General features: G+C 42.3%; 1 protein-coding gene across 5 annotated transcripts in view; it reads right to left on the reverse strand.

The window, feature by feature from the left end:
• The window catches only part of ltbp1 (latent transforming growth factor beta binding protein 1), an 81,230-nt gene that overhangs the window by 49,468 nt on the left and 9,226 nt on the right, over positions 1–22,536 (reverse strand). For all 5 annotated transcript variants that reach the window (XM_066697120.1, XM_066697121.1, XM_066697123.1 and 2 more), the window contains exons 4-5: positions 11,464–11,615; positions 6,896–7,063 (exon numbers count right to left, since the gene is read on the reverse strand). In XM_066697120.1, the coding sequence (XP_066553217.1) occupies positions 6,896–7,063; positions 11,464–11,615 (320 nt within the window). The remainder of the gene's footprint in view (positions 1–6,895; positions 7,064–11,463; positions 11,616–22,536) is intronic.

Genomic DNA, 22,536 nt, shown 5'->3' on the forward strand with positions numbered 1-22,536 from the left:
TATGAGTCATCTTTTTAGTACACCCCATACAGCTGGCAATAAGTCACCCTAATGAGGTTGCATGTTTTCTGCTTGTTTGTCTGTTTCCTTTTGGTTTATGATCTGTTTGTGAGCGCTGTGTTAACACTTCACAAGAAACACCTGCTGGCCTGCCCACAATGGTGTTACACCTACACTGAGCACAAACTGAATGGAAGAAAAATAATTCATGCCAAGTTGCACTAAAAGGCTTTCTTCCCTCTTCGAAGCGCACCTTCCTGTATAGCCCAAGGGAAATTGGACAGTGCTTCTCCACAGAATACAAAGGTATGGGATTTAAAAGGCTCATTCACAGAAGTACCACCCTGCTTCTACGGCCGCACAAGGAAGTGAATGGTTTGGAGAAACATTAGAGAGCTAAAATGATTGCCCTGTATATGTTGTTGTATTTTTAACTGAGTGAGACCAAAGGCAAATTTCCACCTTGTGTGGACAATAAAGTAATATTGTATTGTATTATTGTATAAAGAACCATAACAGGAATAGCCTTGACATGTTTAAATCCTGCTTTAAGTAGGAGAGTAGAGCCAAACAGACTAAGATGAACTGCCACCTGCAGCAGTCTGAGCCCCAGTGCGGCAACAGGAAGTGGGTGAGGGGAGCTTGATCACATCTGGACGCTTAGTCTTCACCCTAATGTTGGCCTTCCTCACGGCGCAATCCTAAGAGAGTTGCCTTTCCCCTGATGAGAGCCTGTGTCTGCAGGGCAGGAAGGTAGCTGTGAAGGAGGACATGATGGATGAATCATAAAAACTGTTTTAAAGCGGAAAACGAAACGATAAAGTAGAGCAGACTTAAGTCGAAACTTGCCGAAAGCTCGGGAGCAGAATCACACGATGAAGGATAAAATCGAATGTCAGTAGCCGATGAATTTCACGCCGGCCGCCAAGACACCAGATCTGCCGAGGTTGGCTGTTAATGAGTGGGGTAACACATTCGCCTCTCTCAAACATCTCATTATCTGCACAATAACACTGCGCCACAAAACCAGCTTCCAATTCTAGCACTTACGCAAAGCCAGAAAAAAAGCTTTTTGAAGTCAGGGTTTAATCTTCAAGACCAAAGCTTTGTTTAGGCCTGATCTGTATCATCAGAGGCAGCTGGCATTTTTTTCCATCAGGTGTTTTCTAAATAATATTAGTCAAGCATTTTTAATATGGCACTTCATATTAAACACTATAAGCTACAAACACACTATAATATTCCCTACAGCCTTTATAGGAATTAAAAAGTCCAACTGAAATGTAAACAGCAAAATAGTTTACTTGTTCTTTTAGTTTATAAAGGGCAACATAATGTAAACACACTTTTGTAAAGGGATTGCACAGGCACACATCTAGAAAAATTATATTCAGCCACAGTGCTAATTGCTATTTTTGGGGGTGTAAATCTAGATGCACGGCCTGCACCCTTTAAATGATTATTTCCTGAGACCAGCAGTGTATTATTCTTCATTATCACAGTATTAGAAACGTCTTTCTAGAGAATTCCAGGCTGTGAGGTAGTTAAACCCCTGTAGCCTTTGCTGCCAAATTCAATGAAATGTGACATAAACTCCGGCCCGGCTCAACACATTCCTGACTCCGTCTCACTACCGTTTCTCTCACAGAACGGCTTTGTTAAAAAGGCTTTAACACATTTAACACAATAGCAAATCACTTCTGTCGTCGACTTCAACAAATGGAACAATAGATGGCAGTAAATCAGCCCGAGCTGAAATCAGGACATCTGAGGTTAACAAAAACAAGGCCGCTTTGTGGCTCGCATGAATAGGGATCTCTAGCTTTAACAGAATAAGACGCATTTTAAAAAGCATTAACCCTAAATGGAGATATGTGCTGATACATACCGCAAGCACACTAGTGCATTATATTTAGTAAAACAGGTTATGTTTTGGAGATGCAAATCAACCACCCAAGCCTGAAATGAACAGAATGGCCTCATTTGACTTGAATGTGCATTTCTGTGCATGGAATTAAATTAGTTCAGTAGATAAATGACATGTGTTGTCCTTTTATACGGCCAACAGTGGACCTGGGGTTGCTTTCTGATCAAATGGAGCTGCCTACTGATTATCTCAGTAAATCGTTCTAGTAGCTGCAATGGGAAAAAACATCCCTACTGTTTCCCAGGGTCCCGGGTGGGTTGCCCTGAAGGGGACACCTTGAGCAGCATGTTGGGAATTGTAAGCCTTGTGTTGCAATGGACTGTTGCTCTGCTCTGTTGTGCGTCACATTGAGTAGAAAGCAGAGCCTTGCTCCTCATGTTTTCTGTGGCATCTCACTGCAGCAACCAATCTGGTTTGGATTCCGTCAGGTGTACGCAAGATTGGTAAACACTGAAGACCTCTACGATTCCTCAGCCTGGATACATTCATTATCCTGCATGATGCCAGCTCCTGACAGTAACCACATCAACCACTGTTGGCGGTTGAAGTGTCAGCCTGCTGTAGAGAGAAAACCATAACGGTGGGTGGCAAACAAGTGCAAAGAGGAAAAGAAAGAGAAGGGGAAATTATTTTTTAAAACACCCACTCGTCTCCTCAATTATCACGACAGGTTTGATCTTTTAACTGCCAACAGCAGTCTTAAGCCTTCTTTTCATTCCGTGTCGACTCAGAACCTCATGAGTCACTAAAGAATAGAAAATACACAACTCCACACTAAGAAGGGCACTCGCTGAGTCCTACATTACATTACATTATTTGTCATTTAGCAGACTTACATTTGTACCCATTTATACAGCTGGGTCCTAGCAGGAGAAGAGAAGTCTGAATGCCAGGTAGCCAGGCTGTAACTCCCCTATTTACAGTACAACTTGTGTACCTGTTGAGAGATTCAAGAGCTTCTGAGGTTCCTAAAAAGCCCTTTTAGTGGGATCATCGTGGAAGAGCCTGCTCAGCTAGGGGGAATAATGTGCAGTTTGGTTACTGTGGGCATATTCTTTGGCAATCTGAGATGCATCTCAGCAAATGCCAATCCGTCAAAAGCGGTCAGGAGAATCCCAAAAGCTCCTTGGAAGCTGCCAGGTAAAAGCAAAACTAAATCTGGAAGAAGATGGAATGAAAATGGAAAAATGAAAGCCCAGTGGGTATGAATGAGTGGAATCTGACGGAGAGAAAACAATTAGCGAGAAAACAGTCAAATGTCAAACAAAAAGGGCCGACCTCGAACAGTCACTTCTCCAGCATGTTCCCCAGGTGGGCCCTGCTGGACCTGCTCAGTGCAGAAATCCTAAAGTTGGGTACGCAGGAGGCAGGGAAAAATCTAAAAAAAAAAAAAAACAAGCGCGTGTCTGGCAGAATGAGCGACTCGCTCTTTCCAATGCATATCACACACTGTAAGTCTCATTTCTGCATCACCCAGACCCTCACATGCTTCCAATTACCCTGAACATGCACCTGATTAGAAAGCTGGCCCGCCAGACCCCTAAAAGCACTATTAACTAGTAATGCTCATAAATCAAACTTCCCACAGGTCCTCAGACATATTGAGGCCAAAATAAATGCGCAATTCTGATTCTCCAAAATACAAAACAGTCTGACAAGATTACCTCAGACCCATCTCTGAAAAATGCTAGAAAGGGGCACACTGGCACACTGCCACAGTCTCTGGGGCCGGACTGATGCCGCTAAGATAGACTCTTTTCTAATAAAAACGTAAAATAAATAAATTGTACTGTCCTAATTTGAGGCAAGACATCCAGTAACATCAAAATGATTTTAGAGGCCTGCTCACCTTGTCATTTATGATTCACATTAGTAAATCTAATACCAGTAAATATATAACAACTAGCCTACAAGAAACTGAAATGCCTCTGTTTGGGCTGCTTGTCAGAACCTAGTGAATACACTCTGCAAAATTGCAAAGGGTGGTTAGTGTAGGCTCCAAGACTGTGGGGGTGCCTCAAAAGTCTCTCTCTGCATTATATGAGAGTCATGTGGTCTGCAAAGTACGCTCAATCCTGAGTACGCTTCCACCCATTGGCCTCCGGGCGACAAATTTAAAAATATGTCTGTGGCCAATGCAGTTACAGTGGGAACATATATTCACAGATTTAGCACGCCAAATAATCTAATGAAAATTGAAAAGGAGGCAAACTTTCCCCAAGTTGTTCCTCGAAGCCTTCTCTCAATCTGACCTTAATCTGGCAGTCTGCTCTTGACCACTGACACAGCGCCGAACTGGCGAACTAATGAAAGTTTAATAAGGAAGCTCTTAGTAATCCAGAAAGAACAGAGTTCTTGGAAAGCGGTTCCAAACACCTGGGGCCTGGCATGCCAGGCAGCCCTGACAGGATGAGCGAAGTATGGAAAGCTTTCTGCTCTGAATCGGCACTTGACACGGACCAGAGAAGAGACGTCTTATTCAGACGCAGAATACAACATGGCAGGTGAAAACGCCAACGTTGAAACACATACTGCTGCGCTGTCTACATATATTAAGTATTAATACGTTTATTTAAGTCCAGTTTGAACTGTCTGTACTTTCAACCTACTTCACCAGAATATATCCCCACAATCATGCTCGGTTTCATGAGTTTAGAATAAAGATGATGACATTTAAAAGGCAATCCATAACGATGTGACAAGGAAGGAACTTTTTTTTTCTCATAGATATAACAGTGTCTAGTTTATTCTACATTAATCTTATACTTCTTAGCAGACATCCTTATCCAGAGTGACTTACAATTGTTACAATATAGCACATTATTTTTGTTACATACAATTACCCATTTATACTGCTTGGCTTTTACTGGAACAATCCTGGTTAAGTACCTTGCTCTGGGGTACCATTTTCAGTTTGTATTTTAATGACCCTAATACCACACCACAGAATTTAGTAAACACACACCCATTACCAGTCTTCACTCACTTTAAAACTTGTAGTATTTTTTTTTATGATTCTGCAAAGCAGTTCCCCCTAATTATCCTTTTACCTTGCTTGTTATCACAGGAAAATGTATACCACGATGCATCTTATTTATAAAAGTTCAATATTTGGTCTGTATACATACATGATGATCAAACATATCATTAAAACTTTATCGTTTTGAAATCTTAAGAAACAAACAAATTGACTACAACCCTTTATGTGCAAAGCTACAGCCCCAGAAAACCTCCCCAGTCTTAAAGATCAGTTCAGTTCAGTACTGCAGACAACATGTCCCAACAGGTCGCCTGAGCTGATGCTCTGCCAGAGCCTCACATTTCAAGGTGGGTGAAGTAACAGCAACAAACCAAGAACAATCCCTCAACACTGCAGCTGCACACGAAAAACAGCAGGGTCTTACTGTCCACCGAACTGAGCCGCTTTGAGACAGACGGTGAAAATTTGGGGTCTACAGCAACTCCCCTTCTATAGCTAGAGCTAATGGGCTCACATATAAACAACAACCACCACAACAACAAAGTGTTTGTGTCATTTCAGGAAGTATTTCCATTATGCATGGGGGATAAAATACAAAATTAGACCTGTATTATGTGAAATTACGACAATGCATATGCCTACAAACAAATTCTTGCAGCTAGAAAACATGTTCCATGTTTGTTTTGAAATTTAGCATTTTTGAGTCAGGTGACGGTATGGGGAAAAAGTTTGTTACTCATGTATTGTCAGGTTATGATGTTATAACATGGTTATCTGGGATCTTTCGGCTCAAGTGGAGGTTTTGTATTGGACTGGTGGTTTTGTCAGTCAATGATTTATCTGCTTCATACAAACTGCAGGCCAAAGAAACACATTGTTCCTCTGATCGAGCCAGTTGGAGACCCTGGGAAAAAACTACAAGCACACAACACTGTGAGAGAAGACCTGCCAGCACTGTGTAGATTGCTATGATCGTTTGATGCCCCTATTGCTCCAGCAGCAACCTCTGTGGGGGCTCAGACCCAAGCTGCGGTTCAGCATCAGAAGGTTAATGTAGACTATAATAAAGTCTACTAATATAGTCCAGGATGACACAATGTGCTTGGCAGCCTCAGCAGACAGTTAAGCTGCATGACCCCCCCAACCCCAAACCCACCCACCCACCCACCACACTGTATTTGGGTTACAGCATTGATCTCAAGACAAATATTGGAGTTGTGTTGGAATGCAGTTTGTTTTTGTTCTTTCCACAGCACTCAGAATGTGTCAAGCCGAAGAGAAAGTGAACGCACAGGAAACGGTGGTTTGTTCCTTAAGAGGAAAGGGGCAGGTTGAGGTCTCTTTGAAGAGCAGCCTATGAAAACGGCATCTGTGGAAGTACAGTACGGATCGGGGGACTGATGGACAGTTTTGCCGAGAACCTCAAGGATGGGGTTTGAGAAGAGGCGGGCTTTTGGACGGTGCCACAGCGGCCCAAACCGAACTGAAACCTGGACCCACCCTTCGATCGCAAATTAGAAACACAGATTTCTGACAGCAGGTTTGCATTAAGTGGAAGTTAGAATGCTCTGTCAAACAAAACGCTGCCATCAAGAAATGTAATTGTAATTTTTTGATTGGTGTGTGGGGCAAAATATTCATGTGGTCCAGGCCAGTGTTACCACAACTTCACCAGCATGCTAGTACTCTTCGAACAGTCACAGGGCAGCTCACAAATTCCTCTAGCACAGAATGAAATCAATGAAAACTACAGTGAAGAAAACTACAGACATTGATATTTCAAAACTAAATATTTTTCACAACCTTCCCTTCTTTGTTGATCAATCTTATAAGAATATAGCTGACAACAAAACAATAAATACACATTGACCGTTGAGCGGGATTTTCAAGAGCAGTCAGAATACAGATGGACCCCAAACAGGCAGAGAGAAGAGCTGAACTCATAGAGCTTCCTCTGGCCTCTTGGTTGAGCAGACTGGGGTACCTACCTACTCGGAAGTTGGGTGCGGTGAGGGTATCCGCGGCATGGCCGTTCTCACTGATGATGGTGGTGGTGTTGCCCTTCGCACAGTTGTTCTGGCACTTTCCGCCGCTGCAGGTCATCTTGCAGATGGTGGGGGTGAAGACCACCTTGATGCGGCCAGTGTGGTTCCCCACTGTGAGCCAGGGCACCCAGGAAAGGAAGAACAAACACGTCAACTTTGTATCCATTGATCCCCCTTCCGGACAGCAGCAGCCGCTAGACAGGAGCTCCGTCAAGAAGGCTGTCTCAGTTTCTCATGTGCTCTCACACTCTCTCTCTCTCTCTCTCTCTCTCTCTCTCTCTCTTTCTACCTCCCTCTCCCTCTCCCTCTCCCTCCTAAGTCCAGTGGCGTCTCTGAAACACGAGTAGGGAAAAAAAGCTCAGCAAACAAAACTCCGGGATGCACTCCAATTCCACAGTGAAAAGTCAAGTCACTAGAGCAGGATTAGCGAATCACAATGGCACACTTTATTCTGAGACAGACAAAGAGCAATGCCGTGGGCACAGCAACTCAAAACCCCAGCCCCCCCACCCCCCCGCCCTCTCGGGGCTGACAGGCACATGTAAAGAAGACGGCACCTAAGCTTGAATAAACCCTCCCGGTGTGCCTTCCCAAGACAGTGTTCGGTGGTGAAGTCACCGTATGCTACCCACCTCATCTAACCCCCCCACCTCCTCCAGTTCCCTCCCTCCAGCCGATCTAAATCGTCGGATGCTCCGAGATGTCTCAAAACATCTGTCTCAGGTCTCCAGCACTCGACACCAGAGGAAAGCTCTCCAACTTTTTTTTTCCTTTTCCCTTTTTCTTTTCGCCGTCAGTGACGCAGCTCTTGCGGACAGCGCCTTCTTCTGCAACCCCCCCCCCGGCCCACTACACTCTCCCCCGTCCTCTTCACAGCTTCTTGGCAAAATCTCTCCCCCTGGATTCCCAAGTTATACGTTTCGTCTGCGGCTGTCAGCTGTTCACACCAGACAGCGGAGAAAACGAGGGAGAGCTGCCAAAACACCATTAAAGAAAGCAGGCAAGGCTGGAGGACTGGAGGTTTTTCGTCTGCCTGGAGCACTTTTAAGGGGGGTGAAATATTTAATCATGGTACAAAATGAGACTTAAAACAGCCCAAGCCTTCTATCACTGGTTACAGAGGACAGAGCTCGCTTTTATTTTAGAGCAAAGCAATCTTTACTCAATTAGACATTCACCCAGAGATAATTATTCCAACATTAACAAATAATTATTTAATTATATTAATAATGATAGCAATACAACTAAAAAAAATATTTCATGTAATATATTTGCAGATTAGCTGATGGTAACAATGCAAGTATTTAAAAATTATGCAATATTTTCCATGTAAATCAATTATTTACAGTGACAACAAGAACAGCTTTATGTTTTCAGGAGGGCCTCAGTTTTCATTTACTGAAGCAATTACACTAACATACAAAAATGTTTACTTATTACAAGGAAAATATTTGTCCAAATCACACCAAACCACTGTAGAAAAGACTAACAGACTAATAACCGTAATTCTATAATCCTGAGGACAATAGTCACACATCCATGTTTGAGGACACATTTTAATTTGTTCACCAATCCAGTAAAAAATATTACCTGAGAAAATATGCATAACTGTAAGAAAGTGTTTTTGAACATGAAAGCAAGTGGAAATTTAAAGTATTCCCATCAATTAGAGATCGACCTTAAGCCTGTCTCCTTACTGTTGTGAAACCTTGATTTTACCTGGAAACCGAGACAATTTTCAAAAACACAGATAAATAGAAACTCAACCACAAAGCAGGTAAGAAAATGTCACGATGGGAAGGAAGCTTTTACACCCGAGACGTGGTGAGAAGGTATCATGCTTCAACCAGCCTGCAGCTCTCAGTAGGGCCTTCTAAACCTCAGACATTGTTAACTTAGCACACAAAGCATTACACGAATTGCAGTCGATCTTATTTGCTAATAAGTACCATACTTCTTTCATCATAATCTGAAGCATTAGAAGGGGCTTTCCCCCCTGCAATGCGGCTATACAAGGCAAATCTGCAGCTCAATACTTTCCAGAACCTTCTCTCTGAAGAATTGTTTTTGGATACATTTGCTGAGATTGTGTGTTTATGTTTAAGCACTAAATAACTGGACACTAGCATGAAAGATAGGCTAATAGTAACATGCCTTCATTTGTGGAAGACCATGATCTTTTCAAGAAGTATTACACACACGAGGACGTTGAACCAGAGCTGCAGCACACCTCCATGAGAAACCCGAGAACAACAATCAGAGTCCCTAGAGCTCAGGGGGAGGGGAGGAAAAACCTAAAGGTATACTTTTCTGTAAAACCTGCTCCCTAACAAGCTTTGCGGCAATAGCCATCCTGCTGTGAGGAGCGGGGCTGGGAGGGAGTCGCAGCACACAGATTTGTCAAGCTGCTGACACCAGTGGCAAGACCAGCAAGACAGAATAATTGTTCACTCCCTGAACCTGAACAGAGAGGAAGTGGAACATTTTACCCAGGTGTCAGATCTAGCACCTGATATTCTCCCTGGGCGATCATCCCAAGGGAGGCTCCCGGACTAATGACAGGAGTGCGGACACGGGGCCAGCGGCACGTCAGTAGGCCGCGCGGCATTTCTCCAGTCGACTGTCAGACAAGCAGGCAACGTCCTGGGTCTCTTGACGGAATATTTTCAACACCGTGGATATCGCTAACATTAACGGGACTATGCCTAAATGCCATCAGATTGTGTCCTGTGTGGTTTTCACCGGTCCAGAATCATCAGTAACCGTATGTATGTAGATTTGGCGGTACATAGTTAACTAGTTTCAAAACAGCAGCTCGGGACAGCTACATAAAGCTCTATGAAGGATGAGAGCAATGACAGGGCGACGTCCTAAGTGTTGTGTCTGCTGTGCCATTAATTAAGTAATAGAAATTCACACTGCAGCGTACACTATACTTAGTGCTGGACTGAACGGGCAGCACACACAACACCATCTGTGCGGTCGCAGCGATTCGTTCGAGATCTTTGACAGTGAGGTGGCGGCTCCCACTGGGGAATAAAAACAACTGGAAAGGCATTCATCAACAAGCTATACAGTGGTGGCTTGTCATCATTACGGACAGAAAGACAAATACCCCCTTGGCCACCAACCAGTAAACCAGATAAATAGATACATTTAATACAAAAAATGAAGATGATTATATTGTCTCTTTTTAACATCGACAGTTGAGGTTTTAGTTTTTTTCCCCAAAGATGCCGTTTATCGCTGTTCTCTCCGTTTCTCTCTCAACGCACTCATCTACAATTTCTCTCTGAAAACCAAGCAAATAATTCATTTTAAACAACAAGGTGCAGTAGGCAGTGTTTATGTCTTATGTGATTACCACCAGGGCTGTAATTTACAATTCAATTGCTGCTCAACCACAAACAGGTCGCACTGCAATCCTCTACATCACAGCAGATGTACGCGGTGCCTAATCATCTCTCTCTCTAAAGGAAAACCTAATTGTTGCACCGCCAAATTACGGGCTCAGTTCCTGAAATAACTGTGTATATTTGCTGTGATGAGGCGACTGAAAATGATATGAAAGAACTACACAACATTTCAAATACGGGAAGCGAAAAGACAACAGAACAGTAGCCATATGCATGTCAATGAAATGCCCACCAACTTAATAAAAATACATGCGCTGTTTAAACATACGTGAGCCGGACACAGAAAACTCATCTGCCCAGACGTTTTATCAATATTGATGGACATGAAACTGAGGAAGATTTTACTATTGATTGCCTTCCAACCAAAAAAAGCCATTTCATGTTTTATATCTTCATCAGGTTAAATAATGACATCATCTGAATAAAAAATAAATCCATAGCCACAGTGTGTCCAATGCAGACAACTTGTCAATATGTTTGACAAGGTAGCTTTGTACAATGGCTCTTTCCATTAAAAAAGAAGCATTCATTAAATTGTCCTGTACACACAAGTTGAGGCAGCAAAGTCTGGAGTTTAGACTCGGCTGACATCAAGGATGGGAGCAGTTCCACTGAAACCTAGACGTTGCATAGTGGGCAAAAACATTGGCTTTTAAAATGTGAGGAATCACTATCCAATACAGTGAAATTAGTAACTGACTCAAGGGAAGCCACTGTCCACAGAATCCTAAACAAGGAAACTAAATTTAAACCTAAAAATAATAAACAGTCTCTTAAATTCATGAGGCTAATGCTGACACAGGCTCGTCTTATGTGGGTAGCTACATAATGGCAAAGCCTTTCTAGGCCTCAGTTATTTCTGCCTTTGGTTTGGAAAGAGATATGCCAATTTCTCATGGTGACTTAGAGGTGCATTATTCACTTGTCATCGAAGGGCAAGAAACTAATTTGGTAGAAATATTTGGAATGCTGCCATTTATTCCAGATTTACACTTTTGAATTCTTGGATCAGACAAAGGCACAGAAAAAACTATTCATCGCGAGGTGACAGATACTTACCATACACATTGTAAAGGGTAGAGAGGTGGTACTGACCTTGCAGAGGACTGTTGCCCGCAGTCAGGGGGATTGAGCGCTCTGGCGTCTGTGGCTGGCTTTGTACTTTGTGGTTCTGGTAGTACTTGGGCTTGATGACAAACTGTTGGCTGGACCCTTGGTGCACTGTCATGGTAAGGGGGGGTCTGTGTCTGCGAGGACAAAGAAGAGAGTCAGCACTGGGGGGGGCACAACAGTTTACATGAACAATGACATCAATGGGAAAATGTGACTATTTTCACTGGATTAGAAAACAATATCCATCGATAGACTGTAATGAGAAGAAAATCAGCTAAATGGAAAAGATATGTAACACAGACCACAAACGTAAGGCTTCCGTTTCAGATACAAGGCGTGCAGTCAGGTATTTCAACAAATAAATGATTCAGCACAGTGCTAAGATCCGTCCACTGTTTTGTAGAGTAACAGTACAGCATCCTCTCAGACTCTGTATAGCTTTTTATTCTGTATTGCTCCAATCTGGCAACACACAGCAGACTTCAAGTCCATCCCAGGAAGCTCAATCTGGTGAAGTTATCATTTCACTCAGCAGTTCCGAATGTCACATTTCATCTGCGCTGACTGAGTCAATGAACAGTAATCCGGTTCGCCTCCACCCACAGAGCATCATTACATCAATGAAGCGGCTACACTGTAATCACAGCCACCGCAGAAGACTATACTGTAAATGAAACCCGTGGCCCTTTTGAGGGGAGATGCCAAGCATTTCCGCGAGATGAACCGAAATGAACGGTTCCCTCGCTGAATCCTATCAATTTCAGATCAGACACTGGTGCCTGCCAACGTTAGGAGAGAGGGGGGAAAGAAGCAAGAATTTGAATGAGCCTCAAGCATGGAAATGAAGGGCTAGTTAATTTCTTCAGTTTTTGAAGGTCTTCATCTTTCTAACACAATGTTAGCCTTCTTTCCCGGGCCCCCCAAAAACAGATGCACAGTCCAAAGGATGAATTCAATCTCTCATGCGGATGGGTGAAGCATCCCAGATACTGCCTAATCGTAGGACAACTTCCAAAATTTCATGCTTTTGACTGAGCTCATCCAAATCTGATACTGGAGACTGTGAGAGAGAGAGAGAGAGAGGCACAGAGAGGAGCCAAAGAAATATGACAGGATTTTCAAAGTCTCTCCAACTCCTATGATTGTCTGTTAACCTTCCGAAGGCTCAATTTAATTTGACTTTTTTTTTTTCTTCTTCCTGACTCAGCTTCTTTGAAAGAAACAATGTACTCAATTACTGGATAGGGCTGGAATATTATCACAAGGAGCTCCTTTATTTAACAGGAAGAATTATACTGTACCCAACTGACACCCACAAAGCTAGAAATAAGCACTTCATCAGTTCATTAGGAGAAAGGTACTCACGTAGGCTTTAAAATGTCAAAATTGCACCAAACAAGCTTAAATGGCTGCTGCAAACATCCTTAAACACTAGATGCCAGATTTGCATGGTAAACACCATGATTCTAGACTTCACAAAATGTTGGACTGGAATGAGAGATAATTAGAAATCTCCCTTTCAAACAATGGGTGAATCGCTCAGAAAGGGAAGCCCCAGCCAGCATAATTTCAACAACTACTAATACCCCCTTCCAGCTGTAATCCACACACACAGCTGACGTGACCTCTGTGGTCAACAGTGTTCCCCTACACAGTGCTGCTCGACACAGTGAAAAGCTTCCTGTGACAACATCTCCTGGCCCCAGCCAGCTGTTTTACTGACCTCTGTTGTCACTCCGAGTACTTGTCTACTTCCATGGGCCTTGCTCAGACATGTTCCACTAATTAAACTTGGCTTGCTGAAGTTTACTGCGATATCATTTAACTTCAGTGAGCACTGAGCTCTCCAGGCATTTTAAAAGCACGGTATGCAGTAAACAAAAGAGCATATCAGTGTGGTCATTTTTCCACGCTCCCAGGTATACGGTTGCCTCGCAAATTTTCCAACTTCAGAAAGTCGTCTTCTTAAACGGAGGCGATGAAAACAAAACAAAATATTGTCCCACACTTGTCAAAACATTTACATTTCAATCATGAATTCCACCGTTGCTCTCTCTCCATACCTGACAGCAATTGTTTCGCTTATTTAGTCTTCAACCCATTTGAAAGCACAGTTTCTAGACTGAATGTTTTTTTTTTAAAGGTTTTGGAAGAGGAAAAGCTGATAAAGCTGTATAATGTATTTCCTCCCATGACTGTGTGCACCTGCATGTGCTACAAGCTGATTTTCTCTAATTCTCATTTAAATTCCTCACAACAGCTGCAGGGCGCAAAGAGACCAAACACTTTTCATTCGTCAAATTCTGACACGTAGAGTCAGTAAACCGAAAGCAGAATTATTAAGTTACCAAATAAAGAGTCCACAGGCAAGACAGATTAGCCTGGTTTTATAAATGCTCTTGATTAAATACACACAGATATGCTGAAGTTTAACAAAGCACCTAATGTTTTCTAACAGTCGAAGGTCATCTCCAATAACGTATTTTGTGTTAAATCATTAAGGAGACAGAAACTTGTTTTTCTTCATCGCAACCAAAATTGACTGCCCTCTAGAGTCCTCGAATATGCAAACATATACGATTAGTACATTAGGATTTTAAGTTTTTGTTGTCAGTTTAAGCTTGGACTTGTGCCGCTGCGAATTAAAAAATGCAGTCCGTTTCCCTTATCGCTTGCCATGTTAGGCAATTATTCTTGGACCAGTTTCAATGAAGATATTGTCATCAGATACAGGTGTTAGGAAAGGGTGACAATATAATAGCCTACAAAATGCTGTTGTGTAAGAAGTGTGTGTGCTTTGTGACAAAGGCAGGATCTCTGGGAGGGAAAAAAAGAAATATGCACGGATATAACAATCCATACAGCAGAGGAGACAAGGCTGAGCGACAGCAGTCTATTACTAGTGTCTTAATCGTAGCCTCAAGTGATGATTACGTCTGCAAACACAGCAGGCTAAAATTGCTACCACACTTCTGATGCAATGCCTTTAAACGAAGAAGAAGCATAATTTAACACCCAGGTCACAGCTCTTGTTATTCCAGGATGCACTGATTTATCGTGTGCTCGTCGAATCCTAGCTGTGTTTAATGGCAACCAAGGTTAAAATAACTCCAAACAGGGCCTTTGCGTTTCAAGTTGACAGATGCAAATGGATGTGTCCAGAGAAGCAACCTTTAGATGAAGCATCGGCTTAAATAGGCGTATCATGGCCTTAGCCCGTCTATTGGCAGCTTGAATATTGCAAAGTAAACGTATGCCATAAGTTCCCGCACTCCTCTGAACTGCGAGCAAATCAATTTGTCTCGGAAACCATTTAAAGGATCCCCAAAGAGTTTGGCTTGTCGAGGCGCTGCTTGGCACCACAGGTGGGTACGAGCTTTTCCCAGACCCCCAGTACACTCCAGTTAACAAAACACTCACACTAATTTATTTCTACATTAGAAACGGCGGCAGAAGTTTTTTTTTTTTTTAAATAGGATTCCAAACAATGTCAGTAAGTAAAGCTACATGCTAAGCTTTTCCACATGCTTCTGTTTGGCTAGTGACTTCAGCAAAACCACAATTAACCCAACTAGCTCGAACAAGGAGATTAGTTTCACTGGGAAAAGACTGGCACCAGAAAAGCGAAGAGGGGGACATTCCTATTCCCATAAGTTCAACCTACATTCAGACATACACACCAGTGTCGATTACTGTATTATATTCTTATCAGCAGACGATTTTCAACATATAATTTCCTCAATATATTACAAAACTGTTATTAGGATGGTTCAAATTATTAATAAGTAGTCCTCTTTGGACCTGTGGCCATCTAATGCCTACACCCATACAGAGCGATGCTTTCTATGGCAACAAATGAAGGAAATGTGATCCAACATAACATACATATTTTATGGAAGATGGTCTGCTTATTGCATTTGACGGTTACTACACATTATGTTCACTAAATGAAAGTCTAGATTCTTTCAAATGTATGTATTTTTTCAAAAGTAAATGTGTTAAAAGGGAAAGAGAAGTGTGGAAATAATCATTGTGCAATTTTGTTCCACATTCTTCGGGAAGAACTGGGAAAGAAAGCCACATTTCTCAGTGTACGAGTTCAGCGCAGCCAACAGATTTCGCACATGACAAGGGACCTTCAGCATGTGTCACTCAAACGATATCAAAGGAGGCTGTTCAGGAACTGAATTAAAATTGATACAACCTAAATTACCGAGCAGTTAACTGTACAAATGCTTTTACTTATGAGAGACTGCTTTTTCATTACTCTGTGGTTTTCCTTCGTTCTGAACTACATTCCTGCTGAAAAGCACAGAAGGACTGAAGTACTGCAGCCAACTGGCAGCACTGGATATTTTGCAACAGTATATATTGTATATGAAATCTTTATGTGCTCTACATGTAGGACAGTAACCCACGTGCAATCCATTTACAGTATATTAAACAATATATGCAACTTCCCTAGACACAGGACAAAGTGGCTGTGCACTCATTCCACCCCTTTGACCTGTAATACCGCCATCAAAACTGCAGAACTGCTTTGGAAGAGCAGAGGCCGAGCCAGACAAAGTGCAATATGATTCTTTTGTTTTTGGCTCAGGGCTTAAAGTTTTTAAACACGGTGTAACCTTGAGAGAACGTCGAAGAACGCGGCTCAACATGAGCTGCATCACGAGGCCAGGACAGTTCAGTCCTCAGTTTCCTCCTCTCATCACGACCAAGGACAATTATATCAGCAGCACAGAGCAAAACATACCTGCAGTCAGTATACGCTTTTGACTGCTGAATACTCTCCCAGGATTGGCTAATGGACACATGATACAAATCTTGAAGTGCAAGACATTTAAATTCAACCTATCATGCAATGTGTTTTTCCAAACATTTCATACAAATAAATACAAAATAAGCAAATAGGATAGGGTATGGGATAGTAATAGTACAGCTATGCATGTATCACATGCAGAGCTATATTAATAAGCCAGGGATTAGTGAAGGTATCTTTAGTAGCCTTTATCTCACCAAATAAAATGGATCACATGGCATTAAAAGATAAGCAGCTTATCTCAGCCCAGTTCATGGATGAAACGCCAGTAACCGATAACAGACTGTGAATGACTCTGCGCTCCAGGTGAGTTTGGGACCCATTTTACACTGCACTGCGATAACAAGATATCGGTTATTTATCTAATCAAGTTCAGAATGTGAAAGAATAAAATATTGAGTTCCAGGTTTACAATCTTTTTAGCGGAAAAATAGACATTCAACACACCTAGATAAGCAGAAGAAAACATTAAAAACAGGGCTGTGATCTAGAGGACACAGATGGGGCTCTATAAATGTTGTCTTTGGAGAATATCTGACACTTTCCATGGGGTGGATATTAAAAATCATGTAGCCATAGAGCTGTTTTGTTGTTTTCTTTCCTGTCCATGAACATAGGCATCAGATATTGGCCAGCTTTCCTTTAATGTGCAGCTTGCGTGTGTTTTTTTTTATACAGATCTACATTCACTTACGAACATAAATATACTGAAACACTTAAAACTCGAAATTACATCTCCTTAGTTGCACAAGAAGGGATCTGCACAACAGAAACCGGCCAATAAATAAACAGATAACAAGGTTCTGCAGACACACTTAAAGGGGAACGAAAGAAATGATTTCACATCTTGCCTGACTGATAAATTTCAAAGGATTGGGAGAACGTCGCTTTCCAAGAATAACGATGGCAGATGAAACACGGGGGGTGGGGCATTTGGGCTGGCCGTTAATAAGCCCCAGACAGAAGTGGAGCGAAACCACCATTGTTCCTGGAGGTCCACTTGACATTAGAAAGTAACACATATCGATGGTGATGTGCAATATTGGCTGCAAATGTGGTGCCAGATGCCTTTATTCCTCTCTGTACTTGGCAGCAAGTGAAAGCACAGTGTTTTAAACTAGGTAAATCAGAGGCCATTTGGGTAGCATCAAGCGAGGAAGGAGAGGTTTGACAAGTTACTGTGAGTGCTTAACAGCGAAGAGGTATTTAACACGGCAATATGTGCAAACAGTTCACTCTCCTTTAAAGCTGTTTGCGCTTGTGCTTAAGGAGATATTTAAAAGACAAACAAGGACAATCCTCTGCTCCCTCAAGATAGGCTGTGACCAGAAGAGTTGTCAGCTGATGGTCTGAAGGCTGAGGAGCATCTTTGGGTTGTTGTTGAAATGAGGAACTTCAGAAAAAAAAAGCAAGCAAGCAAGAGGTGCTTGTGTTGAGATGAATGTGAATTGTGCAAGATCAAATCATGTGACGAGATAGGAGTCTTGTTCCGAGCAACTGAAAATAATAGCGTTGACGTGGATAGGAGCCCTTTTGACATGGTAGGGTTTAGTTCTCTTCTCCACTAGCAATTTTATCGAAAACCTCTGCAGGGGGTCAGCGGGGGGGTGTGGGGTTATCATTCCTTCATCACCGCAGTCTGTCAGGAGCCCAGTATGAAACAAGTCCTTTTTTACGTCCAGACTCCCTCCCCCGGCGTCAGCGTTGTACGACGGGGGGGATTGAATCACAGGCGGAGAGCGGAGCGGTCAGCGCACACAACCCCCAGTCACTGCTGTCCTTCCCTGCATTAGGAAAACAGGCCTCTGTACAGTATAAATAAACAGAACCCGATAGCCTTGTAAATAGCAGGGCATTGCACTGCTTTTAAATAGACACACTGTGCCCCCCACACACACACACACTCACTCCAGTCCAAGAATAGAATAGGATATCTCTTTACTGGTTTACCAATGTAGGGTAAAGGGTCACAGTCCACCATAATATAACCCCTGGACTGCTTGGAGCCAACAGCATGTGTAAAACCTTTCTCGTGGAAATTCATTCTGGAGAATCCGCTCGGTTCTCTAAAGCAGTATACATATATATACAAACACACACGAATGATCTATATAGGCTCAAATAGGTGCCCTGCTTTGAATCACAATACTATATATGAGGCAATGAAGAAGAAACCTATTCTTCAGCTGTGCCTCCTGCTACTATAATGGTGAAACAGCTGTCTTTGGGTTTTAAAATGGTTATCCTGAATGATATACATTTGGTTAAACCACACGAGACAGATGATCTTGATCAGCAGTCTCTCTCTCTCTCCGCTCACTAAACATTTTATACAAAACAAAGATCTGGTTCTGCTTTAGTCAAGAAAGAGCCCCGTCACCATCTTGTTCTTATCACTCAAACTTAATCGCTGGGCTCCGGGAGCCAAGCAAGGCCCGGTTCCAGTGTCTGAGGGCTGATATCGCTAGAAACGGTCAGAAAGCATGTGGCGTGTTTCGTAAGGTTTCAACACAGGAAAATATACAGCTGGGACATCTGGGGAATAACACGAGAAACAAAGCAATTTACTGTGGAGATTGTAACTTCAATGTGCTGTTATCTTAATGTCAGTAGACCAAACAGCATTAGCATCACATCCGCTGCAGTTGTTAAGCGAGGTTCATAACCCCAGTCTTGGCCTTTTGAAACCAAAAGGATTTCTCACACCGTTATTACAGTGACGTTTGATGCATTCGTCCAAAAGATGTGATCATCTCTGGAAACAAAATTAAGCGATAACCAGTCGACACAAAAGCTGGTTTACTAAGCTGCAAATCTTCGTTAAAAGCTTAGGGGGGAAATTGCCAAACGGGAGATGTTTAAAACATCGTATCCAATTCCAGCCTCAACAACATATCTGGCTAGACTTGGTGCGCTGGCACAGATGAAGTAAAACAAATTAAAAAAATGTTTCTGTATCATATCCAAGGGCTGGTAAAAGATCCTTGGTAGTTTGTTATATCAGTACCTTGATTTTGCTTATTTTTACACAAGCAGACCATTTACTGGTGAAACTGTATAATATCTGCCTTCAGTGGGATAATTCTCTGGCCACGTTAACACACCCCTCTCACTAAATTCTGCTATAATGAACTGAATGAACAAAAGCAGAGATCTCTATTTTTATTGTAGTGCTGTATATTTTGGGACAGCTGTTCAGTTTTTTTCTGTCTGTCATTTGGTGCTCTTGATGACTCTCACATGCCCCTCTAAAATGGTTCCAATTTCACATTTCTGCCTTTCCAACGGATTAAGGATCGGCCCAGAAAATTATAAGTTGATCAATTGTAATTAAAGCCTATAGAGTTATCAATTAAAACCTAGTGTTAGGCAAATCGTATTTATTAATAATATAATTAATAATAATTTCTTGCAAAGACTTCGGAAATCCTTGCTAATATATATTTTCCCCTGCTTTCTCTCCATTTTAACTATTCATTTTAACTATTTTTCGGGTTGTTCTGTGACTAACTGTGTGGGAAAATGTGCCACCTAGCCATGGGTCCATCTGATTCAGAACCAAGACTCACAGGTGTTGTCAATGAGAGATTATTTCCATTCACTGGCATTGCATCGGGAGGGGGCATGCCTCAGCACAAAATTGGACTTTGATGCAGGAAAAACACAGGGGGGAAATGGAGTATGACGTCCCGAACACCATGTGGGGTATGAGTAACGGAGACACAGCGGTGCAGTCATACTCCTTCACTTCATCAGCCTCAATACGGCCGCGTTTGAAGTGTGTTAAAGACAGGGAGCAGCGGCATCAGAGATGGGATCCTTCAGTGGAGCATTGCACCCTCTCTCCACTCACCGATTCCACATGAATACTTTATGATCCACAGAGTGACTTTTAAGATGTTTTCCTAGCCTGTCACGGGGCCAGCCCTACTAAACCACAAGAGCGTTTTCACCGCGTGTCATACAAATCACCCAGATCATAACCGAGACCTGCGGGCAATCAAACCATCCACCTTCAAAAGGAAAACCTCCCTTTGAACTGCCTTCACAGATGATGAACACATTTCACACACTTTCCCACAACAGGGCCAAGCCGCTCAGGCAACAGTCAGGGCAGAGACGACAGATCCCCGTGCCACCACTGCCGGGGGATTGGGTTTCTCTTTATTTTGCTCTTTTATTTTCAGGCAGCGGAACGGAAAGGCTTCAGTTTTCAAATAAGAGCTGATATGAAGGTTTACAATGTATTAATTGTGCTTTAAGACTAAGCAACAACAACATCAATAAAAAAACTAGCTGTGACAATGTGGATGAAACCTTTAATACAGCAATAGATCATGCCACTATAAAACACAAGCCGAGACAGACACCTGCACAGCTGAATTCCTACGATTTTTCTTTTTTTTTTAAGACAATAAAGTTAAAAAAATGCCCATAACTCCTCAAGACAGCAATGGGGGCTTATGTTGGCCCCTGAGGTGCTCAGTAGCCTTCCTCGTGGCTCCATGGTAGTGATCGAGTTCACTCTGGCAGACTCCTCCCGCACATGTTCTTTTCCAGCCGTAAATCTCCCATTGAGACAACGCCCGGGCTTTGAAGCGGGGGTCCAGCAGACTGTTAGCACCTCCTGTGGCACCGGACACCATGCCAGCCGACCAACTAGGATTTTTTTCATTTTTTTTTTCAAAGCACTTCAACAGGATTGCCCCCTGGGAAGCGGCGCAGACTGGGGTTTGGAACAGGACCAAGTGTAACTCGCTCAAAAATCAAACGCCTGCGTGGGGAATTAAACTACACTGAAAAAAGTGGTCTAACGTGGCAATCTCTCACACAAGGGAGCATCTCGAGGAGGTCTTTATGAAGAGCCAGGGATGGGAAATAGTAAATAAATAATTAATGCCATTATGCATGCTTTTAATAATGGGCTGTAACAGAAATAAACTGAATATACAGCAGCCTGATTAAACCGGAAGGACCCCTCTCGAGCTGACAAGCAAAGGTAAACATCCATTTCACCCGTCACTTTATAGCTCTTTAACAGAGGCTAAAGAGCCACTCCTCCCAGCATTCCTCTCTCCAGGAACGCAGCGTGCATCTCTGTCTTGACACGAAACGCGCTCATTTATGCGCTGCATCTTTCCTCCAATTCCAAGCGATGTTAATAGCTATTTTGCAAAACTAAAAAGGTCTCGTCCCCCGAGGTTAGTTGCATAATTAAGCCTCACCTCCAGAAGAAAATGAATTCCTAAATACACAATGAACAAATCTAGGCCGCAAAGAGAAATGTGCCAACAAAATGTCAGAGTCAATTACATTTTTATCAACCCCTTTAAAAAACAGACACCATCTAGTAAGACACGGCAAGCAGGGTAACTAAAGCTTGCCATCTGCTGCCTAGGGGTGAAATAGATTAATTAATATTCCAGGAAAATAACTCATAACACTTGACCCTGCTAGCTGAACCATACTGACAGCCATTACAGTAACATTAACCTGTCCTGCGTGATTTATGCATCTCAATAAAGTGATGGAGAGGAATACTTTAACAAAAGCAATATACATGTCAGCCTCTTCCATTATGGTAACTTTTGAGTATGTACTACAAATACTGCTTAAAGCAATTCTTTAATTTATGAGAGAAACGATGCTCTAGCAATGTCAAACATCATAACGTTACCTGGCCATTACGTGTTGTCTTTGTAATTGTCTATTTGAATGTACTAGGCGTTTATTGAAAGTTTTTTGTCCTATGTATAAAGAAGGCAATAAAGAAATAATCAGGAACACTAATGGAAAGTAAAATCAATCCATTACTTCAGGGGAGTGAATAAACATTTCCATTCCTGTAGCGATACAAAGGTCTATTATGCTGTGTATTCAGACGAGGTGACATCACTTTATGATCTATGTGATGACATCATGGCAGAAAAATTGAGCCCACATGTGTCTTTTTACCTCTAATAAATTAACAACAAGAGCAAACTGAGCGTCCTCTTAATTCACAAAAAACTACAAAGGCACATTTTCAAAGGCAAACAACTATCTTCTCTTTGGAAAAGTAAAGTTTATAGATGGAGATAAGAGTCAATGGGGGGCCTTTTGATCCACCTCTCTCAACAGGATCCTAGTTATTGTTTATTGGTTATAGATTGAGATGTTTGCCGAAGGACCCTCAAGTACCAGTATTTTGTTTACATGTCTGGTAACAGCCTTTTCAGCATTAGTGTGGGGGT

This window comes from Amia ocellicauda, chromosome 23, assembly GCF_036373705.1.
Source record: "Amia ocellicauda isolate fAmiCal2 chromosome 23, fAmiCal2.hap1, whole genome shotgun sequence".
In the NCBI taxonomy this organism is placed as follows: domain Eukaryota; kingdom Metazoa; phylum Chordata; class Actinopteri; order Amiiformes; family Amiidae; genus Amia; species Amia ocellicauda.